Source organism: Myxocyprinus asiaticus, chromosome 21 (assembly GCF_019703515.2).
Source record: "Myxocyprinus asiaticus isolate MX2 ecotype Aquarium Trade chromosome 21, UBuf_Myxa_2, whole genome shotgun sequence".
NCBI lineage: Eukaryota > Metazoa > Chordata > Actinopteri > Cypriniformes > Catostomidae > Myxocyprinus > Myxocyprinus asiaticus.
The window spans coordinates 35659567-35683053 of record NC_059364.1 but is presented as its reverse complement, the minus strand read 5'-3'; the positions used below and the strand labels follow the sequence as shown (position 1 = coordinate 35683053).

At 40.0% G+C, this 23487-nt stretch overlaps 1 protein-coding gene across 1 annotated transcript in view; it reads right to left on the bottom strand.

The window, feature by feature from the left end:
• LOC127412012 (collagen alpha-1(XIII) chain-like) overlaps nt 1-23487 on the bottom strand; it is a 154960-nt gene that overhangs the window by 41374 nt on the left and 90099 nt on the right. Inside the window, exons 7-18 of the mRNA XM_051648017.1 lie at nt 20393-20428; nt 18843-18869; nt 18471-18497; nt 17076-17102; nt 15569-15595; nt 15426-15452; nt 14412-14477; nt 9407-9499; nt 8870-8911; nt 8702-8719; nt 8131-8157; nt 1086-1130 (exon numbers count right to left, since the gene is read on the bottom strand). Coding sequence (XP_051503977.1) covers nt 1086-1130; nt 8131-8157; nt 8702-8719; nt 8870-8911; nt 9407-9499; nt 14412-14477; nt 15426-15452; nt 15569-15595; nt 17076-17102; nt 18471-18497; nt 18843-18869; nt 20393-20428 — 462 coding nt within the window. The remainder of the gene's footprint in view (nt 1-1085; nt 1131-8130; nt 8158-8701; nt 8720-8869; nt 8912-9406; nt 9500-14411; nt 14478-15425; nt 15453-15568; nt 15596-17075; nt 17103-18470; nt 18498-18842; nt 18870-20392; nt 20429-23487) is intronic.

Genomic DNA, 23487 nt, shown 5'->3' with positions numbered 1-23487 from the left:
AAGATGAAACACATGCTGAATATAAACGTAAAAAAACATGAAGCAATATTTTCCATAAGCCCATTATGTCCCATGCGACATGCATACTATCAATCCAGCTTTAGATATTGACTGGGTGCGTGTGTTGGAAAGAAACAACATGTCTGATGGAAAAAAGCTTGCGTTCACAGAGGTACACAGGAAGGGAAAGGACATGCAGGTTGTTTCAAAGTTGAAATGTGTAAAAGCGTAACACAAACCCGAGGTTAAGAACTATAGACAGGATTACAGTGAAGCAAATTCAATTTCTCATGGAAAAATCATATGTGGTTTCTGTGCCAACATGTATTCCTCACAAAGTGTCAATCAACGCACTTGTAACTTTACATAGGTTAAGCTGTTTGACCTACTGTTCTCTTCTGTTCTGGAAAGAACTGTTGAACGAGGTGAAGAGAGTGCAAGGAACTAAAAAAGGACTGACCAAAAGATATAGATGGAAAAAAATATATATATTGTTCGAGACAATATCAAGTGTTGTCTACACTGTATTGCTACTTATTTTGTGTTTTTCTAAGGCATTGCACTAAGTCTCTTCTGCTATCTTAATACAATCTTTTATTACCTCAGGGCAAGGCATTCAACTACTTCAGAGTTAAGTACTGTACATTGCTCATGCGGAAGACCGTAATGCCCAAACAGATGCTGTTATCAGCATCTAGTACTTTGTCCAAATCCCTTAGTTCTCCCCCTGGCATTTAAACCCAACCAGTAACCAGAGTTTGGCCCTTATCACTGTAAGTACATGTGTGCCTTTGTGTACTTATGTGTGGAGGAGGTTTGCATATCTGTCAAAACAGAGATATGCACAGGTTGAAGAACCTTTGACTGACTTTAGACAAAAGATCATGCTGGATAAATCTGTTAAGAACATCTCCTGTTGCTTTGCATCTGATTTAATCTACAACAGTATTCACTAAACGCTGTCAATCTGAAGTCAGCATCTGCTTTAGGATTATGTAATGTATTGACCCAGAAGTGAAGTAAGACCTGTGGAGCAGGTTAATTATTTAAGCTGCTTAAACCGGCCGAAGGTTAGAGATTCTTACCTGAGGGCCTTCAGGTCCACTTGGGCCTGTCTCACCATGGTCACCCTAAAAGAAAAGGACAAAGTCAGTTAGGCTTTGTTTAAACAGGCAGCAAAAATCTGATTTTTTGGCATATCCGACTCAAATCCGTTCAGTTGTTTGAAGTCAGAACAGCAAAAAGTCACATGAAATCCCGACCCGATCCAAACAACATCCATGTTTGTTTTGAAATCTGATAAAAATCAGATTTTTTCTTAAATTGGGAAGCAATGTGTATGTAACTTATATACAAAGCTGTGTTTAAACTCATTTACACTCATATTCAATATGTACAGTATTAAAAACAGCATATGCATGAATGTGTAAATACTAGAGTAGTCAAAATTAACGCGTTAATGCAAATGATTAATTTATAAAGTTTAAGACGTTAATTTTTCCTAATTGCGATTAACGCATTTACCGTTAAAACAGCATAAACCAGCATAAACACTGGTTGGAAGGGCGGAACATTTGTAATGTGTCCGGCCAGAGTCATTACACTGACACACACACCACACACACACAGGGTGCTTCTCGTTTCCTAAATTGTACATCCTATTTTTCCTCGCTCCTCCATCCTCAAACCCAGAAACTGATCAAAGTTATGTAGGATGTATCAATTCTTTAACTGCACCATGAGGAGGCAAGGACAGAGGATGGAGAAAGCTTAAAGAAGGACACTTGAGGAGGAAACACAGAAGCATCCTATGAGGAAGACTTTTTGGTCGAAGCACCTGACGCACATATTAATTCTCTTCCCCCTTCGCATCTGACACAATATTTTTTAATCATGTATCACCTTTGCAGATTAAATAAACCATAACTGACACAAACTTCAACAGTGCATCTTGAATTATTTTGATTTATTATGAATATATTAATAAATAAAGTACAAGCGGCAAGCGCGCCGAGGCACTGCAGCTGCGCAAAAACGTGCTCTGAAGTGACACGTGAGTGAGCAGGACATTTCATTTCACAAGTCCGCCTTGCTTTGATTCCTCTGTCCTCATTTCCTTTCCTTGGAACCTTTCCTCATTTCCTAAGAGGGTGGAGCTAGGGAGCAAGGAAAGGAAACGAGGATGCACAGTTGTTGGATTTACGCCGCATTACAACGGCTTCTCCCCCTCTTGCACTGGTGAAGTGCAGAGAACACCCCTGGGCGCTTCAGCAGCTAAAAGAGTATATTCTTCCTACTGAAAGAGTATATTTTCCCTTCTAAAAGAGTGGCATTAACAGAGATCGTCTTTTTAAACATGCCTCTCCGTTTGTGTGTATTTCCTGGTTGCGGTCATTACCTCTCCGCTTGCGATGGCCTCGATCGCAGTCTTACGTGCTTGGGCGCTGCCCACGCAGAGACAGCGTTCGTGGACGGGTCATGTTCTCACTGTGAGAGCGTGACCATGGCAATGTGGGGCTGCCAGGGGGTACTCGGCGATTCCCCAGGTGGATAAGGCGGTTGCGGTGCACCTGTGCCCGCAAAACACGGGCACCTGGCGGGGCCACCTGAGACCCCCGTCCAGCGCCTGTAGGGTTATGTCGTCTCTGGTGACTAAGGCCTGCGGTGCCGCTGGACAGGCCGCCTCCACCCTGCACGCCATGGCTCTCCTGCAAGTGCACCAAGCCAAGGCACTAAGGGAACTGCACACGGGTAGTTCTGACCCGGGATTGATGCAGGAGTTGCACTCGGTGACCGACCTCGCTCTCCAGGCGACGAAGGTCACGGCGCGGACTCTCGGGCAGGCGATGTCCACCCTGGTGGTCCAGGAGCGCCACCTATGGCTCAACTTGGTCGAGATGTGGGAATCTGACAAGGTACAGTTCCTTGACGCCCCCGTCTCCCAGGTCAGCCTGTTCGGCGACACCATCGAGGAATTCGCCCAGCAGTTCTCGGCGGTAAAACAGCAGATGAAGGCTATTCAGCACATCCTGCATCAGCGCGGTCCAAGACCTCGCACCTCGTCTGCTCGTCGCCAAGGGCGTCCTCCTGCTGCAACAACACCGGCTCTGCCGCAGCCCGCCCCCGCGGCCTGGCCCTGGCGTGGCTCGCGCTCCCCAAACTGTCACAGTGGTTGATCAGGACCGTCCGACCTGGCTACGCGATTCAGTTCGCCAGGCGCCCGCCCAGGTTCAACGGTGTCCGCTTCACTTTGGTGAAAGGCAAGAACGCTGCTGCCTCGGGCGAGCCTGTTCCTCCAGCCAAGTTGAAGAAAGGGTTTTACAACCCCTACTTCATCTTACTTATAAAAGGCGGTGGGTTGCGGCCAATCTTGGACCTGCAAGTTTTGAACCGGGCCTTGCACAGACTCCCGTTCAAGATGCTGATGCAAAAGTGCATTTTGGCGAGCGTCCGGCATCAAGATTGGTTCATGGTGGTAGACCTGAAGGACACATACTTCCATATCTCGGTTCTACCTTGACACAGACTCTTCCTGTGGTTTGCTTTCGAGGGCCGGGCATACCAGTACAAGGTCCTCCCCTTCGGTCTGTCCCTGTCACCTCGTGCCTTCACGAAGGTCGCAGAGGTAGCCCTTGCCCCGTTAAGGGAAGTGGGCATTCCCATCCTCAACTATCTCAACGACTGGCTGATTCTAGCTCACTTGCGGGATTTGTTGTGTGCGCACATGGACCTGGTGCTCAGGCACCTCAGCCGGTTGGGGCTTCAGATCAACTGGGAAAAGAGCAAGCTCTCCCCGGTTCAGAGCATCTCTTTTCTCAGCATGGAGTTAGACTCAGTCTCAATGATGGCGCGCCTCACGAGCGAGCGCACGCAGTCAGTGATGAACTGTCTGAGAGCATTCAGGTGGAAAACGTTGGTCCCACTGAAATTATTTCAGAGGCTCTTGGGGCATATGGCATCCTCAGCTGCGGTGGTGCTCGTCACGCAGGTCTGCCGCTGTCTATTCAGCCCTTGGAACGACCTGATGTTTCTACGGGCAGGGGTTCCCCTAGAGCAGGTCTCCAGGCGCATCGTGGTTACGATGGATGCCTCCAAGCATGGCTGGGGTGCCGTGTACAACGGGCGCCCAGTTGCCGGTCCTTGGACTGGCCCGTGACTGCGTTGGCACATCAACTGCCTCGAGTTGCTAGCAGTATTGCTCAACCTGTGGAGGCTTTTGCCGTTGATCCAGGGCAAGCACGTGTTGGTCCAGATGGACAACATGGCAATGGTAGAGTACATCAACCGCCAAGGCGGTGTGCGCTCTCTTCGCATGTCGCAACTCACCCGCCGTCACCTCCTCTGGAGTCACCAGCGACTCAAGTCGTTGCGAGCCACTCACATCCCGGGCAACCTCAACAGCACAGCAGACGTGCTGTCGCGACATGTCATGCTCAGGGGAGAGTGGAGACTCCACCCTCAGGTGGTCCAGCTGATATGGAGTCGATTCGGTCAAGCGCAGGTGGACCTGTTCGCTTCCCGGGAATCCTCCCACTGCCCGCTCTGGTATTTCCTGACTGAGGCTCCCCTCGGCACAGATGTGGCCTTCCACTGGCATTGGTAGACACCATCACTCAGGCCAGGGCTCCCTCTACGAGGCGCCTGTATGCCTGTTTCCGATGCGAAGACCCCCAGAGATTCACAGTTGGATCAGTGCTTTCCTTCCTGCAGGAGGGGCTGGAGGGGCGGCTGTCCCCCTCCACCTTGAAGGTGTATGTAGCCGCTATATTGGCAAATTGCGATGCAGTAGGCAGTAAGTATTTGGGGAAGCACGAATTGATCGTCAGGTTCCTGAGAGGCGCTAGGAGGTTAAACCCCCCCAGATCATGTCTCATCCCCTCGTAGGACCTCTCTGTGGTCCTTCGGGGCCTACGGGGAGCTCCATTTGAGCCCCTAGAGTCAGCTGAGCTAAAGGCATTCTCTTTGAAGACTGCCCTCCTGGCGGCGCTCACCTCTATCAAGAGGGTAGGGGACCTGCAGGCGTTCTCTGTCAGTGAAACGTGCATGGAGTTTGGTCCGGGTTGCTGTCATGTGATCCTGAGACCCTGACCGGGCTATGTACCCAAGGTTCCCAAGACCCTGTTTAGGGATCAGGTGGAGAACCTGCAAGCGAAGCTGCCCCGGGAGGAGGCAGACCCAGCCTTATTGTTGCTGTGTCCGATGCATGCTTTGCACATCTATTGGGATCGCACGCAGTGCTCTAGACGCTCTGAGAAGCTCTTTGTCTGCTTTGGCGGACAGCGGAAAGGGAGCGCTCACTATGGCATATCATGCCCAGGACGTGCCGCCCCCTTGGGGCTACGAGCCCACTCTACTAGGAGTGTGGCAGCCTCCTGGGCTCTGACCAATGGCACCTCTTTAGCAGACATCTGCAGAGCTGGGCAACACCCAACACCTTTGCGAGATTCTATAATCTCCGGGTTGAGCCGGTTTCGCCCTGTGTTTAGTTCCCGGGACAGCTGGCTGGGTGTACCGCTTGCGCATAGCGCCTTTCCCCTCCTTAGCCCTGTAGCAGGTGGGTTTGCGGAGAAACTCGCTGCCGGCCCAGTACGTGTGCTAACTAGGCCCTGTACTGGGGTAGGTGCTCCACGTGCACTGGTTCCCCGTAGGTAACCCCGTGTGATGTATCTTCCACAACATGGTTTCCCTGTTGGTCAACTGTGTCTTCCTTGGCCTGGTCACCGTGTCTGTAGCTCCTTCACCCTCGGGTAGGACCTACCACGGGACTTCTCCACATGACATACTTCCGACAAATCTCGGTAAGACCATATGACGTATTTCCACTCAAATCGACACATCGACACAATGTCGAGTGAGTGACAGATAGGGAATGTCCTGGTTACTTTCGTAACCTCCGTTCCCTGATGGAGGGAACGAGATGTTGTGTCCCTCTTGCCACAACACTGAACTACCCGCTGAAATGGACAGGACCTTGTCTCGGTTCCTCAGCACAAAACCTGAATGAGTGGTTGTGAGCCAGCTCCTTTTATACTCGTATGTCTGGGGGAGTGGCATGCAAATTCCACTCGCCAATTCCCATTGGCCTTTTTTCAAAGATCAGAGGTGTTCGGGGCTCCCATGGGCGACCCCTAGTGTCACAACATCGACACAACGTCTCATTCCCTCCATCAGGGAACAGAGGTTACGAAAGTAACCAGGACGTTTTATAGTTTTTACAATTCTAGGGTTCCGTTTTTTAATATTTGAAAGGGTTTAAATATAAATTCTAAGATCAGTGTTGTAAAATTTATTAAAACATTTTTTGAATTTATTTTCACTTTGTGAATAAAACATTTTGCTAAAATAATTAAGGGATTAAGGACATATTTCTCGTTTTCTGAAGTATATGGGTTTTCTAAACTAAGTAAAATATCACATCGTTCTAAGCTTATGGTTCACCATGCACACTTACTAGACCGTCTCATTGTAGCACTGAATGCTGAGGAGGAGTCTAGCCCACAGCCTCTGAAGGTCTGGTCTAGGAAGGACACAGCCTTAATAGGCTGCAGCCTTCTGTTTGAGAAGCACCCAATGTCAGTGATAGGAAAACGAGCTCTTAATGCTATTTGTTGTACAAAATAAGCCTATATGGAACTTGTGACAGAAATCAAGTATTTTTCAGCTTAAGTAAGGTGCATTTTAAATACCGGGAGGCGGCTGATTAATATTGTGGAGGATGAGGGTGTGAGAGATATTTAATGCCCATTGCAATGAATATGCAACATATGTTGGGACTAGTTCTTTCAGTTAGTTAACCTCCCACTTAGACTTTTGGAAACATTTAATGTTACTTGAATTGGTGCTATTCTACTGCATTTCTATCTTTATACTGTGGAAGGCTTTGTTTGGAAAATGTTAATAAAGCACTATATTGTTACATACTGTTTTGTTTTCTTTCCTAAAAAGGAATTAAATGCATTTTGACAGGAAAATAAATATATTTAGAGTCAAATTTCAGCACTTTCAAATTCTGCAATTAATTGCGATTAAAATTTTTAATCGACTGAAAGCACTAGTAAATACTGATGCCTCTGACGTGTATGTTCAGGATACGCTAACGAGTTCAGCACTGCAGAAAGATGGCATGAATTATCATGAATCAGAAAGCAAAGTTTCCAGTCCTCTCTTTCCACAATGACAGGTACTCTCATGTCTCTTGGGGTGGTGCTGTCACAAGTCATTATTTTAGCAACAGATCTAGATACAGTATACCAGATATTGACTACACTGTCTGAGCAAACGGATCTCATTTCATCACTTGCAAAATGAGTCAAAAGATCAGATTTGAAAAACAAATTGGATTTTTGTGCAGTGTGTACAAAGTTATAGAAAAATATGGCCGTGCATGAACACAGAGGGAGAAAGCAAAAGAAAATTGATGAGTTTTGACCAGATGATTTATACTCTCTTTAATCCTCTAACATTCTTTCTGTACTGTAGGATGACTTCTTTAAAGTGATGGGCCAATTTTTCTTCTCCAGTCTGAAACTCTTCATCTATATGGTGAATGATGATCCTCAAATTCAGGACTCTGTCCTGTAGCCTAGTGCTTTTTAAACACTCAATGCTCAATGATTAAGTTATATGTTTCTTCCTCATATTTGTGGTTAATTGCTTTAGGTGCCTCTGTGTGTATGCATCAGTTTCGACAGTTTTCCATTACCAAGTGGAGATAAGTCTATAGTGTCATTTCAAAGTAATCATTGGCAATACAAAAATACATGTCTAATATAAAAAAAACCAAAAAAAAAACATTTTAATAATATATTGTATTGCTCATTCAGAGCTCAAGAGACTTAACTGAGTTTCAAGTTATATTTACGTTTCAAGTTTCAACATTGTCTCAGATGTTTATCCTAAAATTCCTTAGGAGGAATAAAAACAGACCCAAATGAGACAATTGTTGGGTATAGAGCTATAAAATCAATGTGGATAGCACACCTCTAGAGGAGACACATACTTCAGGTGAAAAATCTGAAAAGCAGGAGGCATGAGCAAATGTAATTCTCATGCTGTCTAGGACAAAATAAATTGATATTAAAGAGCAGTGATTTTTCTTGTGTGCAGGATAACAAACAGTAAAATGCTCACCTTTTGTCCAGGAACACCAGGTTCACCCTGGGAGAGGAATCAAGACAAGTTTAATACCACAAAGCCATCCAAGACCTCTTTACTTCTTTGATCAGACTATAATCGAATACCATACTTTTAGTGAGAAGTGTTTTTATTTGTTTCAGAAAGTCCACTTGAGCTATCCAATTGTATAATGACCAATAGTTGGAGAGGTATTTCTTTATAGGGAACTTTATGTCCAAAGGAGTAAGCCTTTAGTTACAGCTGTTATAGACTGGTAGATGATCTTTTTGGAGAGCTGAAGTGTGCTCCTATAAAGGACCAGTGCTTCTAAATGGACTGCAATTAAAATTCCCCAGTCTAAACTCCTTGGAAATTAATGTATCAGGGGAAATAAATTCTTATCCAACACCAACATGGATAATCAATTATGGCGTATCCACCCCTTCTGTCCTGGCAAAGACAGAGCGGACCCACCCTGTAGACTGCTGAACTGTATGTGAACTTCATGCAAGCCTGTTTATGACTTGCCTGTGGAAAAGACTATCAATGCAATGCAGCTGGACAAAAATGTGGTTTTCACGCTTACCTTCAGCCCTGGTAGCATCTGCAAATGAAAGAAAGAAAATTTGGCATTTTACACTTTAAGTTTGAAGCTCAAATAGTCATATGGAGCATTACAGACTATTTAATTTCATTGCAAGTAATGTCAAGTGTCTGTATGGCAGTAAGGATTAATCCAATTCCAAACACTCACCCTTGGGTCTTTACCAGGTTTACCAGGTTCTCCAGGTTTACCCTATACCGCAATGAGTAGTTACATAGTAAAAGACACAAAATTCTACATATGAAAAAGTATTTTAAATGCAGAAAATACATGCGAGGGATACCGTATAACCATTCATTGTAATATCCTAAAATAAACCCTGACATGCTGATCAGAATGTTTTATAATTACCATCTGTCTGTATATTATCCTGCTTATTACATGGCTACTTACCAGCTATTGACAAATGGACATGAAATATCGATTTGAGTTTAAAATATTTTACTATGTGAAAAGAAAATTATTGCGAATTGTAGCACTGCTAAAATATGTACAGAAAGAAATCAGTTGCCTGGGACAACGGTTAATTATACAGAATTAACCGTTCATTATACATAAATTCTACAAAAATTCTACAATTCTACAGTATTAAGTATTCCAGAGAGCTGTGTAACAACTTTGATTAATAAAGAGAATGAGTTTTGAGGAAAATGTATTTCATTACTCAAATGATTTTTAATGACTTACCGGGGGCCCACTAGCACCAGTTAAGCCAGGAATCCCTGGAGGCCCTGGGGGGCCAGGAGGCCCCGGTGGTCCCTGTGCTCCGGGCTCACCCTGCTAATAGACAGGAAGTTAGCATCTGAGATAAACAAGTAATTTGGATATAAGGTACAATTCATAACATTAGAAGTAGGGTCCACTCAGATTCAATTCCAGTAATTCACAATAATCAGATATGAAAATGAAGAATAAGTGATTTGCTAAATGGAACTCTCCATAGTATATACTCATAATCCTACACTGTAGAAAAAAAAAAAAAAAAAATTGTCAGAAAGGCCTAATCTAAAAAATGTGGTAACATCTAAATGAACTGGTTTTATCAACTTGACAATATTACGTCTAGTAACCTAACATAGCACCAACAAATGTAAATTGTATTGGTTAGATCAAGTAGAAAAAGATCCTCAAGATATACATTGCGCATTACCACTTTTTACAGTGAGAATAATAGCCTGATGAAAGAATTTACTTGAAGCTGAGAGGAACCATTGCCTGAAGGTTAAGTTGAAAGTCAAGTTGGTTATCAAAATTAGAAGATTGCTTGGGTTATTGTATGTTACAGAGTACCATGTTTGGAAAACAAACTATTTTACTTTACATTTTTGCCTTTATTATACCATTTTGCCAATGGGTTTGAATGTGATGGGCTCAGAAAAAGTAACACCAGTGGTCCACTAAGCACTAATGCCATCAACCAAGGTCTACATCAGTGGTTCTCAACTGGTTTTGCTTCTGGACTAAATATATTACTATAATAGTTTATTGTGCAAAATGTAATTGCATAAAACATGTGGTTGGAACAAACCATGTTTATCCTTGATGCAAGAGAAGACATGTAGTAGTCTGGGTCACATTATCTTTTACCATGTGTAGTTTTATTCATGATTTACAAGGATGAGGGCATGTCACACAACCTGTCCATGTTAGTATGTCCAAGTTAGCATAAAGCTAGCCTAATTTGGCTTCTACCAACTAACAGATGAATTTGCACCAAACGACAGTAGAGTTTGATTGGACATTTTTCCTGCCTTTTAATTGTTGATAAGCCTATTTATTTTGCTACTCAACTAATCTGCATGATTAAACGGCTAGTTGGTTTTTATTATTTGCATTTAGGATTGTTTTCCCTTCTGTCCGTGACAGACATGTTCTCCAGTCCACCAGTTGAGAACCATTGGTCTACATGATTCATTCAAGGTACTTCTCCACTGTGAGCCAGAGGAATCAGCCCCACATGCAGAAAAAGACTTAACAAAACTTCATCTGGACACTGAGAATTCAGTGAGGGGATTCAGTGTAGGTTAGAATAATTTCCCTTCCATTAAAAGCATTTGTTTCAAGTCTGTTACTATAGACAGAAGATTAAGACTTCCTACATTCTGGCAACTATGGATATGAATGATTAATCACAAATAGCACAGATACCATGACAAAGAAAGCCATTTCTTTAGCATTGTCTCTGTTCAGTAACTAAGTCTGAAGTCCAGATTTCCGGAACACATTCATCAGTTTCAGATCCATATTTTATCTATTTATTCCTTGACAGGACCTGTCTAGATGTGATTTATGAGGCCAGATGTAGATCCATTAAATGAATACATTCCATGATCCCTTATCCAATGCATAGACATGACCTAGCCAGGAGCCCCAGCCAATCAGCAGCTAAATTCTTTCCCTAACACTGTGGTCTTCCACAGTATGTACCATTGTCTCCAAGCATGGTACTCTAAACGGGCACACACAGACTGCACACCTGTAGAAATAAGATGGGGGACGGCTGCCAACCGAGGTCAACCTGTGCAAGGGGCACTTCCCAAAGCCAGAGGACACAGAGAGCCTTTGAGAGAGAGAGGTAAAATGGGAGGGCTGATATCTCTATTTAGTGAGTAGTTACTTCGCTGCCAAATAAGCTCTCTCATTCTTTTGTTGTCTTTCAACTGTCATTGTGAAGATTATAAAGATTGAAGATGAAGATTGTTTTTTTCAATGTGACTGGAGCCCTGCTCTTTGTACTTAAGGGGATTTCATGAGTCATTATAGACTGTGATGGAGGATATAAATGTAAAATTGGAGCTTTTAAAGACCCCGTGAATTCACTTTACAAGTGCAGTTTTCTTTCCAGGGTAGTCACATGTTCTTTTGAAACAGGAAGCTGGGGTGGGATACTGTATACCGAAGGGATTGTCCCATTTTTAATATAGCCAATAGGTTTTAGTTTACATTGCGACCATGGACATATAATTTGCTACTTGCTATTGCTAGCCAGAGGCAGGAGGTGTTAGGGGAAAGTGATATTTTCTTTCCGAAAAAGTATTTAACTGGACAAAAATCTGAACACATAAGTGTGAGAATAGTCATAAATGTTTTTGGTTTGCTTTCTTTGAATAGAAAGATTTTACTTTATGTTCATAATGTGATGTTAATTTTAAACATCTATATCTGCAAAAAGTTACATTTATTTAGGCCATTTTGGAGATTCACTGTTATATAAATGGCCTAAAAGCCAAAAGAAACATTGTAAAAAATCTTTTTCGAATTGGCATAAGATATGAAATCTTGTTTTCAGAGAAAGCTAGCAAAAGTATTAAGGATTATGCTTAAAACAACACAAAACTATTTGTCAATGCGGTAAGAAAAATAAACTTGTTTTCCTTTTTAAATAAGTTTATTGGTAGCACTTTACAATAAGGTTCCATCCGTTAACATTAGTTACTGCGTAACATGAACAAACAATTAACAATATATATTTTTTACATAATTTATTAATCTTTATGTTAGTTAATAAAAATACAATTGTTCATTGCTAGTTCATGTTATTTTATAGTGCATTAACTAATGTTAACACATACAACTTTTGTTTTAAAAATGTATTACTATATGTTGAAATTAATTAAGAATTATATTAATAAATTAATTAATAAATGCTTAATAAGTATTGTTCATTGTTAGTTCATGTTAACTAATGTTGTTAACTAATGTTAACAAATGGAACCTTATCATAAAGTGTTACCAGTTTATTTTTCTTACCCCATTATCAATTTTATTTTTTCTTGCTTTAAGTACTGGATATAAGGACAATCCATTATGTATTAGGGGAATTTTGTAGAGATAATGTCCAGTTGTAACAGATGGACAAAGTCTAAAAATCTAGAGAGGAACTGACAGAAGTTCTTCCTGTGGGGTAGAGCTTTATATGCCTATACATTTTGTGAATTGGACTTTATGAAAGAAAGGTATTTGAAGCAGGCTCTACTTCATAACCACTATCATAAGAGGATATTGCTTTGTCTAGAACATCAGTAAAGCTTTGCAAATTATTAACAATCCTTATATTTCCAAAGCTAAGGAAAAGCCTAGAGCCCTACAGCGGTCAGAGAGGATTACTAATGGGTCAGGCCTATCCGGCATTCGGTGGACTGAGGTTGGCATCCGTGGAGAAGGGGTGTGAAGGGTGGCAGAGAGAGATGTACCTTGAGGCGCTTTAGGATTAGAGGGCTTATTGAGGGCATGTTGCGAACGGTGATGGGCAACATCTGCTGAGGTCACAAAGCACAGGTGGGCCAAGGTGCACAAGATCACCAGAAGGAAACGGGCCAGAAAAAGGAGAGGGGGGTGGGTGGAGGTGGGGACAGAAAAAAATGGAAAATAAGAGTGAACAGTGAAGAGAAAGAGGGAAAGATAGAGACTTAGCATCACTAAACAGAGTCAGGGGTCCATCAAAGTCGAGTGATAAGTGTTTGCTTGCTTTAAAATTTCCGCAAACTTTTACAAGTACTATTATATTGTTCCTAATAACAGATAAGAAAGTAAAGAATAAGGGACTGGAATGATACAAACTATTTTTTTGAACTAAATATGATTTGATATTGGTTTTATCTCCACTGTGATGGTACCCAAAGTCTCTGCAACGATGCCATGTAGATCACGCTGGATTCAGTCTTGCCACAAAGAGAGTTTCGCAACAGACTTACTGTGGCCTGTGCTCCAGCACAGGTGTTGACAATACGCCGTTTCTGTTGAGACCAGCAGCATTGCAAAGATTGAAGAGTTATTGACCCATAAATCCACCACTATATTAACTAATATTAGCTCTAAATATAACTTGCCTTCTTTCTAAAATATGCCTGTATTTCACATCTTTATTCACTGGATTAAACACACACTTTTACATGGGATTAAATATAGAGTGGCATCCTGAAAGTCTGGGGTCTGAGACCACTAGTGTGATAATGCCTATATTTTGCATTCATTTCTAATATTGTATTTCAAATCATATTATGAACATAATAATCTGAGTAAATTTAAGAGTTTATTTGAATTTGGTATGTGCCCAATGCGCATTCATGACATCATGCACTTGAGACACCACATTTTTGTGCAAATCTGATGATCAATGTTATCCAGCACGATCAGAAAATGTTCAAAAGAGCATCATGTGTGCTTCAGTGGAAGCAATGAAATGACCTTTTGACCTACAAAGGAGCATACATTTCCTAACATTTGATGTGAGTGACCTAGAAAGGGTGACAGGACTTCTTCAAAAAAAGAAGACAAGTGTTCCCAGGTATCCTTATCTCTCCAAACAGATGTTTTTTATCGGAATGTTACAGTACAAGGTACTCTATGCATAATGAAAATACAAAAGACATATGGTATATCTGTGTTTCACATTTGGTACTGATACTTTTTTGATCTCAGATAAATCTAGTTGCATAGTGTAGCTTGAAATGATATACCACCACAACCATTTAAAGTTCCCTCAGAAGGCCAAAGAGAAAGCAGGAAAAACTGCATGTTAAGATGTGTCATTATAAATCCCCATCCTGTTTTCAATCAGTTATCATAACAGGCACCTCTCTGCATCTCCCACAGCGGATAAACTAGTTCTCAGCTATACCTCTCTTTGCAGCAGGACTGTAAGACACATTTCATGGTATTAGGGATGAGGGATGGGGAGCAGCCCACAAACCTTCAACATCAGAGCCTGACTGGAGCGCAAAGCTGCCAGCGTTTTCAGTTGGAGCCCCTGCTTAAACTGGCCCAACATACAAACACATGGACTTATAGAGACGGATAAAAACATAAAGACACACGCACAGTGATAATTCCTGTTATTGTTCCACCACTCCAGGATGTATTCATTTAGTGTAGTGCACAGTGACCTTTAGGCTTCACTCTAACAACAAGGATCCTTGTTCAACCACCCCAAATAGACCACCCTTATGTGCAGCTTTCTAAATAGTCTAATGACCTCCCATGTCGACGGGTTGACACACATGACACTCCAATTACAAATACACAATAACAAACAACTATTACATACTTAGAAACAGTCTGGCCTTGCTGCTATTTCTTTTCTTTCTTTTTCAAACCAAAGTCAAGTTTTAAAAATCCACTTTCAAGTCTATCTTTCTATTTTTATATTGCGTGCCATTTCTGAGATTCTATAATTGATAAAATAGCTTCAAAAAGCCAAAATGACTTTTAAATTGACCAAGGCTGTAATCAAAACCCTATCATGACCACATAAGAAACTCTTTTTCTTGGCAGTCACTAACAGAAAGTCTTATCAAATCTAATTCAGTATGCTGCTGGCAAAATTGCCTTGTTTACGTGAAACTGTGATTTCCCCTATCCCCTTGATGTAATCTGAGGCCCTGCCTTTGCATGTGCTCCATGTGCTACCTATCTGAGACTGCACCAAGCTGTCAATCTAATGTTACCTGATCCCCCACCCCCCATTCATGTTTCTAGCCTAACAGCCAAACATTTTGTAGATGTTTTTTTTAAGACAAATCACTCAGACAAATAGAAGAATATCACATAAGCTGGAATGGAAACATATGCTTGTAATTTTCAGCTCTCATCAACAGCTAAGCTTTGAATTATATTTGGTAGCTTATATGCATCAATACAATGAAAAATTCACGGTGTTCTTGACATCATAATGAAATCAAATAAGTTCAATGAAACATCCACTTACCCTGTGAGTGTAGTCACCACATACACCCTAGACCAAAAAGAATCACCAAGAATGTGATGTCCTCTAAGTAATCAATAATAACAAATTTAACTGTTTTTTTTTTATTTATTCTTTTTATTTTTTTATTTTAACTGTGATCTTACCTTCTCCCCTTTAGGACCAGATTCACCCTGAAAAAATAATATGAACACAGCACTTAAAATCTATTCACAGCCATCTGAACACTCTGTATAATTTTTTAGGGTTAAAGGTGCTGTAAGCCATTTTTTCATGGAAAGGTATGCAAAAAAAATTCCTATTTCCTGAAAGATATTAATGAAATAAGTGTCGTGAGATGTCTCAGCAGTCTCTGCGATAGCACTAGACTCTGTAAACATGAAACAAAAATTTGTCCGAGGGCCATGGCCTCTGATGCTTTCTGCCTGTAAATCATTTTGCACGTTCTCATAGTATTGTAATTGCAGCAAATTATTGAGGCTTAAAGGAATAGTTCACCCAAAAATGAAAATTCTCTCATCATTTACTCACCCTCATGACATCCCAAATGTGTATGACTTTCTTTCTTCTGCTAAACACAAATACATTTTTTTAGAAGAATATTTCAGCTCTGTAGGTCCATACAATGCAAGTGAAATGTTACCAGACCTTTGAAGCCCCAAAAATCACATAAAGGCAGCATAAAAGTAATCCATAAGACTCTAGTGGTTACATATATGTCTTCAGAAGCAATATGATATGTGTGGATGAGAAACAGATCAATATTTAAAACTTAAAATTTTAAGTCCTTTTCCAAATAAATTCTCCTCTCTGCCAGTAGGTGGTGATATGCATGAACAATGCGAATCACCAAAAACACAAGAAGAAGAACTCTTCAGGGAGAGGAATTCTTAGGAAAGTGAAAGTGGAGAATCTAGAGTAAAAAAGGACTTAAATATTTAACTGTTTCTCACCTACAGCTATCATATCGCTTCAGAAGAAATGGATTTAACAACTGGATACTTATGATTACTTTTATGTTTCATTTAGCTACCAAGCTACCAAGTTCGTTGTCACCATTCACTTGCATTGTAAGGACCTAAAGAGCTGAGAAATTCTTCTAAAAATCTTTGTTTGTGTTCAGCAGAAGAAAGAAAGTCAAACACATCTGGGATGGCATGAGGGTGAGTAAATGATGAGAGAATTTTTATTTTTGGGTGAGCTATCACCTTAATGCCATTTTTATGCCATGTTGTTCATGACACGTGTCATTCTCAATAAAGCTTATTTGGTATCTTTGGAGTACAGGTTTTGGAAAGAGGGGGCATGGCTAATCCAACGGCTCAGCTTGTGGAAATTCCAGAATGGCTAATATCACTTACAGCACCTTTAAGCAGCAACATATATACACTCTTAAAATAAAGGTTCCAAAAACTGTTTTTTGCAGTGATGCCATTAAGAATAATTTTTGGTTCCCCAAAGAACCTTTCCTAAAAAGGAGAAACATTTTGAAGATTTTTTTTTATAGTCTAAAGAACCATTTTCCACTACAAAGAACCTTTTGTTCAATGGGAAGTTTCCATAGATGTTAAAGGTTCTTCATGGAACAATACATGAACCTTAATTTTTATGAGTGTATATATATATATTCATACATTTTAAGCAAACACTTACTGGAATTCCTTTTAGACCACGAGGACCCTGAGAAAATGAAAACAATGAAAATATGGGAGTGTTACATGGTTTTTTTTGTGATGAAGTTTTCCTGTTTACAGTCAACAACACCAAACCTCTCAGTCATAAGCACAAATAGAAAAAAGAAGATATGGAATGGAATATGTAGAACATGTAGAATTACTGCATATATATATATATATATATATATATATATATATATATATATATATATATATATATATATCCCTTTGTTTAAGAGGGGGGAAAAAGGTTTCAATGCAAAAGCATTAATCAACTTTACTTTTGTGATTTTGCATTACACACTCTGAACAACATGTAATCCACATCCTTAGAGCTGACAGCTGGATTGATTACTAGCAGATTGTTGGCCAAACAAGAAATACCTTCCATACAGCCATAATGTTTATCCAAAAATACCACCAATCAATATATTTACAACTCCCAAATAAATAAGACCAAAGGCAAATGTGGAACTTGATAAATCTGAGAAGAAGCTTATCTATAAAAGACAAGAACAAAAACCTAGCTGAAGGTATGCTATGTATTACTTTGAAAGCCCAGTGTTAAAAAATGTTCAAAACCTCAGCAGGGGCCATACAGCTCTGATTCTGTCTCATAAAGGTGTCACTTTGGAGGAGTGCTTCCCTTTTATATTTTCTAAGCCTGCGGTTTCTCATGATGCTATAATCGGAAGAAGTTAGTGGCTGTACTACATTTCATAAGGAGCATAATGTATCTGCCCATTCTCTTTCATCACCATAAGTGAAAGCTCTGGAAAACAAATTTCAAATCACAGTTTAAAAGGACAGATCCAAACCCAATGCTCTTGTTTTGATACCACAGGCGGCTGAAGTTATTGCTATGTGATAGATATCACTGGAAGTCACTTTTGACAACCCACAATGAACGAATCACGGGAAAACGGTCTCTCATCACATGCACACATGCAATATACTGCTCTGCCCATAAATCAAACTTCAAGAGTGTTGTTCATGCTTACAGCCTAGATAAACACCACCGTAACAAGCTATCTCAGAAACAAATGGCTCTACTGGTGATTTTTATGGGCTCTGACAAATTTCTAGTTTTTCCTCCATGACATATTTCTCCTTATGACAAACTCTTTTAGGGTGTGTTGGTTGAGTTTAGCCTAGCAGTATTTCATTAGGCAAAGCGAACTTGACAGATCTCATTATGTGTGGCCCTTAAAAATTTCTAGTATTTAGATTCAGATGTTAACACTTCAGTTAATACTGGTCAAGGTTAAAATGTGTTTTCTTAGAATCACATTTATAGCAAAAGTGCTGTTGAGGCTGCTAAAATGTATAAACTCATTTAAAAATAGTTTTGCAAATTTAAGAAAATGCTTACCATATCACCTTTTGGACCATTCTGTCCCTGTTAGGTTGTGGGGACGGGGACGGACAGACAACACCACATTTTTGGCAAAGAAAAAATATTAATTCTCATTTAAGTAGGTAGCACTGATTACTTAATATACAGGAAGGGTCATTCTTTATACACATTTCATTATTGATTTCATCTGCTGTCATGATGATGGCGATAAGAGTGAATTTATTACAATAATTGCCATAATCATTATTAACATAATTATCCTCATCATTGCCGTAATGACCATCAATTATCAATTACTGCCAAATTATTTGGTACTAGATTTCGAGGTTCCAAACCTATGTGAGTAGCAATTAGTCAAACATTTGTAAGGAATGAAGCAAAACTCACGGGTTTCCCATCCAAGCCGATTGGACCCTGGAAGAAAATGGGAGAAAAGCAGATTAGCGATATTGTGAAGGCACGAAACAGCTCCAATTTTCTTGTGTAGACTAGTTCTCTGATATGAGAATGTTTATGGAAAAAAATGTTTCCTTGAGGTTCAAACCAAGGTGCAGGTCAAATATAAAAGGCCAGCATAACATAGGAACACTGAGGGTACTGTATTCTAATTCCTCTTAATATTTCGAGCAGATCATTGGTCAAAGAATTTAATAAACACCTGAAAAGGGTCTTTAGGACTAGAGCATGTAGACAGTCTATAGAAAGAGCCCTGGGATATACTGTACACCAAACACTTCCTGTATAGTCTCACATTCAGTGGCGATTTCTCAGGGCCAGCAAAGCCTTCTCTGCTGGCGTAACATGCCTAATAAATAAATATTTTTTCATCCTTGCATTCTCATTGACCTTTTTGCCTTTGTATTTCCAATCGCTTTCCACTCCTAATTCATCTACAAATGAATAGCAAAAAGCAAAAAGTTTATCCAATCAGAATTTATTCCTTGAGTAAAATGTGACAACTGTTTCACAAATCGTATGCCCGAAGCCATGCTCCTTAGACGAAGCAGCACGTGAGTCTGAGCTCCACCCCGTCAGGCCTTCAGAATTTCTACGGAATCCCTCAACAGTGCAAGTGAATGAGCATCTAAAGTCAGATTGTCAGATTCATCAGCCAATCAGATTGATTTATTTGTTCTTGGTGGGTGTGGCCTTTAGGATATGTCCCAGTCTAGGCCTTCTAGCTGGCCTTGAGTGACACAATCATGCTTTAAGTGATGTACGTAATTTGAAAGCGAATAACGTGAGATGCTTATGAGTCGGCTGTCATTACTGCTGTTATTGATGTTGAGAAAGAGATCCTTATCGATTTACAAACCTGAGATGTTCTCCATGATCGTGCGAATGATTAATTAAACAGGAAAGGAGGACTGATTTTCACTTCAAATAATTTGGTAAGTGCTTTTTGCATTGTTATAGCAACATCAGGAGTTTTCTAAGTGTAAATTAGGCTGCTTGAGCATTCAGTGTCGGATCAAATTTTGAAAAGTAACCGTATACCCTGATGAAACAAAATTTATTGCAAGCAAAATTTAAATCGCAAATATTATTAGAGAGCTTTTTCTTGGTATTAGACCTCCTTGGTTCTGGCTTTCATGCGTGGATGTGTTTTTAAAATGTCAATTGGTATTATTAGTTGACTGCCACATAATGTATGATGGGCATATGGTGTCATATTCATTGTGAAACTGTGTTTTCTTAATGGCATGAATTGCACTGAAGGCCTAGACTTAAAATGCACGGGCCGCGGCTGCTCTTATTATCCAACTAGTAAAATGACAGCTACATGCCTAGACTAATGTAAGTTTCGTGAGCCATTTCCACAAGCATCCATTAAAAAAAGAGCTAGGGAAACAATTGCTAATTGATGGCTTTTATAAACTCATAAATAAACTCTTTATACAAGTGTGTTCAGTTGACTTTAGACAAAAGACTCTTACCGGAAAGCCTGGAAATCCTCTAGTACCGGGCTGCCCCTGAAAAAAGGCAAAAAAAAAAAGAAGAGGAGTTATTTTCTATACGGAAAAACATGAGGATTATGTTAACTTGTTGAAAGGAGGCCTGTGTTGAGAGACAGAGTCTCGTTCCCCCATTCAGCTCAGTTGTGTGAGTCATAATTGAGTTTGAAGAACAGGAGCCTTTCTGCTCTGTTGGGAGCACTTTGTGTGGGATAAGGAGAAAAAGACAAATAAAACTCTAAAAACACTTAAATACAGACTGAAATTCGACACTAGACAGAACAAATAGACACAAATTAAAGAGTTGTCTTGTTTCAATATGTGAGAGCCAATGAGAAAAGGCTGACAAATTAAATATTTAAATGTCAGTAATGATTAGTGCTACATTCTCCTGAGAACAATACTGAGTTCTGCTTTCCTGAAAACCTTTTTGCAGCCCTTGGGAAAAAAGGAAGCCATTCAATATCCCTGGCAAAAATGGGGTTGCATGGAGCAACCTGAGAGAAAATTACAAGGAAGAGGTGAACAGAGCTAATGAAGGGGATTGTATGTCTGGGTCTCAGGTAGTTATTGGAACATGGCTGAGTTTCCCTTCCTTGGGAACCCAAAGCTAAGGTCTGGAACAATGAAAGTAGCAGCATGTGCCTTCTTAGAATCACTCAAACCCAGACTGATATAGCTGTTACTAAAGAGTAACAAGAAGTAACAATGTGGACAAACAAGTTAAGTCCACTGAAAAGAATTCCAAACTGTTTCTCCAAACCAACAAATCCATTATGGCCACAATACAAAGCATTCTTTTTGGAGTGATATAACAACAATTTCCTGATTACAGTTTGATTTTAGGATTAAACACAGAATACATTTTAGAACAGACTTCCCTGTTGAAAAAAACAATCATCCATGGAAGTTTATTTTTATGAGCTTGGAAGTTGTAATTATGGTGTGATGTGCGTTCAGGTGACTTTGGTCAAAAAAATTGATGTGTTGGGCAATTTAGTTTTTCTCTCTCTTTCACTTACTGACAAACAAAGGAAGAATTTTGAATTCTACTACAATGAAATGAAAAGCAAAATGTGCATTTGGTGCATAATTTATGCATTTTATACTTCTTGTGCAGTCAAAGAGAATGATGGTAAATGTAGTTTAATCTCACAAACCTCCTTGGTAACCGACTTAAAGGAATAGTTCTCCCAAAAATAAAAATTCTCTCATAATTTACTCACATTCATGCCATCCTAGATGTATATGACTTTCTTTCTTCTGCTGAAAACAAACAAAGATTTTTAGAAGAATTTTTCAGCTCTATTGGTCCATACAAAGCTGGTAACCAAAGGTGACCAAACCTTTGAAGCTCCAAATGCACATAAAAGCAGCAAAAAAGTAATCCATACGACCCCAGTGATTAAATCTATATCTTCAGAAGCGATATGATAGGTGTGGGTGAGAAACAGATCAATATTTAAGTCCTTTTTTTTTTTACTATAAATCTCCACTTTCACTTTCGTCTTTTTTTTTTTTTTTTTTTTTTTTTTTCACCTACTGGGCAGGGAGAAGAATATATAGTGAAAATGGACTTAAATATTGATCTGTTTCTTACCCACACCTATCATATCACTTCTGAAGACATAGATTTAACCACAGAGAGTATGAATTACTTTTATGATGCCTTTATGTGTATTTTTGGAGTTTTAAAATTTTGGTCACCAATGACTTGCATTGTGAGGACCTAAAGAGCTGAAATATTCTTCTAAAAATGTTGTTCAGAAGAAAGAAAGTCAAACACATCTTAGATGGCATGAGGGTGAGTAAATGATGAGATAATTTTCTTTTTTTTCTTTCAGGACAAGCACAATTTTTCAACGTGCACCTTGATTAAACCATTCAACAAAAACAAGACACTTAACAATCTAAGAAAATATCTGAACTCTAAAGTTATAGTCTAGTATTCGCTGATATACCATCATTTGCAAGTTACTTTGGTAAATAAGCATCTGCCAGGATTATAAATGTAGCTCAATTCATCATCTTAACAGCTTTTAATGAACACTCTGTCTGTTTACTAATTACCCCACTTTTGTGTCTGAAAGAAACCATTACCACCCAGTTAGGTCAACCTGCATGGCTAAATCAGTCATTTCTGCTGGCCTCTCCACACCTCTCGGAGGTGAGGACAAAGCCTGAGCTGTCAGCTCACCTGCTGAAGACATTCTCACTAAGACAGTCCTGCAATGAACTTCTGTCTGATGTCCACTCCTGATGCATTATTAGAGGTGATGGAGCATAGTTATAGAGAATTATGCAATCAGCAAGCAGAAAAACAGATGTCTGGTCTTGTCTGAGAAGTCTGACGGCCTGCCATTAAGGTGTCCGTAGCCCAGCAGCCAATAGTGTGTTAGGATGAATGGGGAAACCACAAGACAAAGCAGGGCCAGGGCACTGCACAGCATAATCAGAAAGGAAATTGCGCTGAAACATTACGCTTTTGTCTTTCTGAGTGGAATGTGTGGAGAGGAAGAAAGGGAGAGAGAGTGCCAGATTGGGGACAAGCCCCATTTCACCTGAAGGCTGAACGCTCATTTCAAGATACAGTGCAATCTGGAAGTCTAATGTCTGGATTTTAATGACAAGGGCTGGGATGTTTTCATTCCTCCCTACTAATGAAGATGATATTCCAAATGGGCATCATTACGTGGGAGTCAAAGCCCCTCATTACTCAGATGAAGTGTAAGTGCTTCCATACAAGCTGCTGTAGGATTCCAGGATCATATGAAATGTTCCCTATAATTTTTGTACTTGCTAAGCAAAACCTATTTCTATTGGGTGGACCCTTCGGCCACCTGAGCAGAAATTAAAAATGGGTAACAGTTTTCTATAAGGTTTTATTTGTTAATGCATAAAGTATCATGAACTAACAATGATCAATTTGTGTGTTTTTTTTATACAGCATTTATTAATCATGGTTAATGTAAATGTATCAAAATACAATGGTTCTTTGTTTGTTCATGTTAAATCATAATGCATTAACTTATTTTAGCAGAAACAACTTTTCATGTAAAAACAAAATTAGTATATGT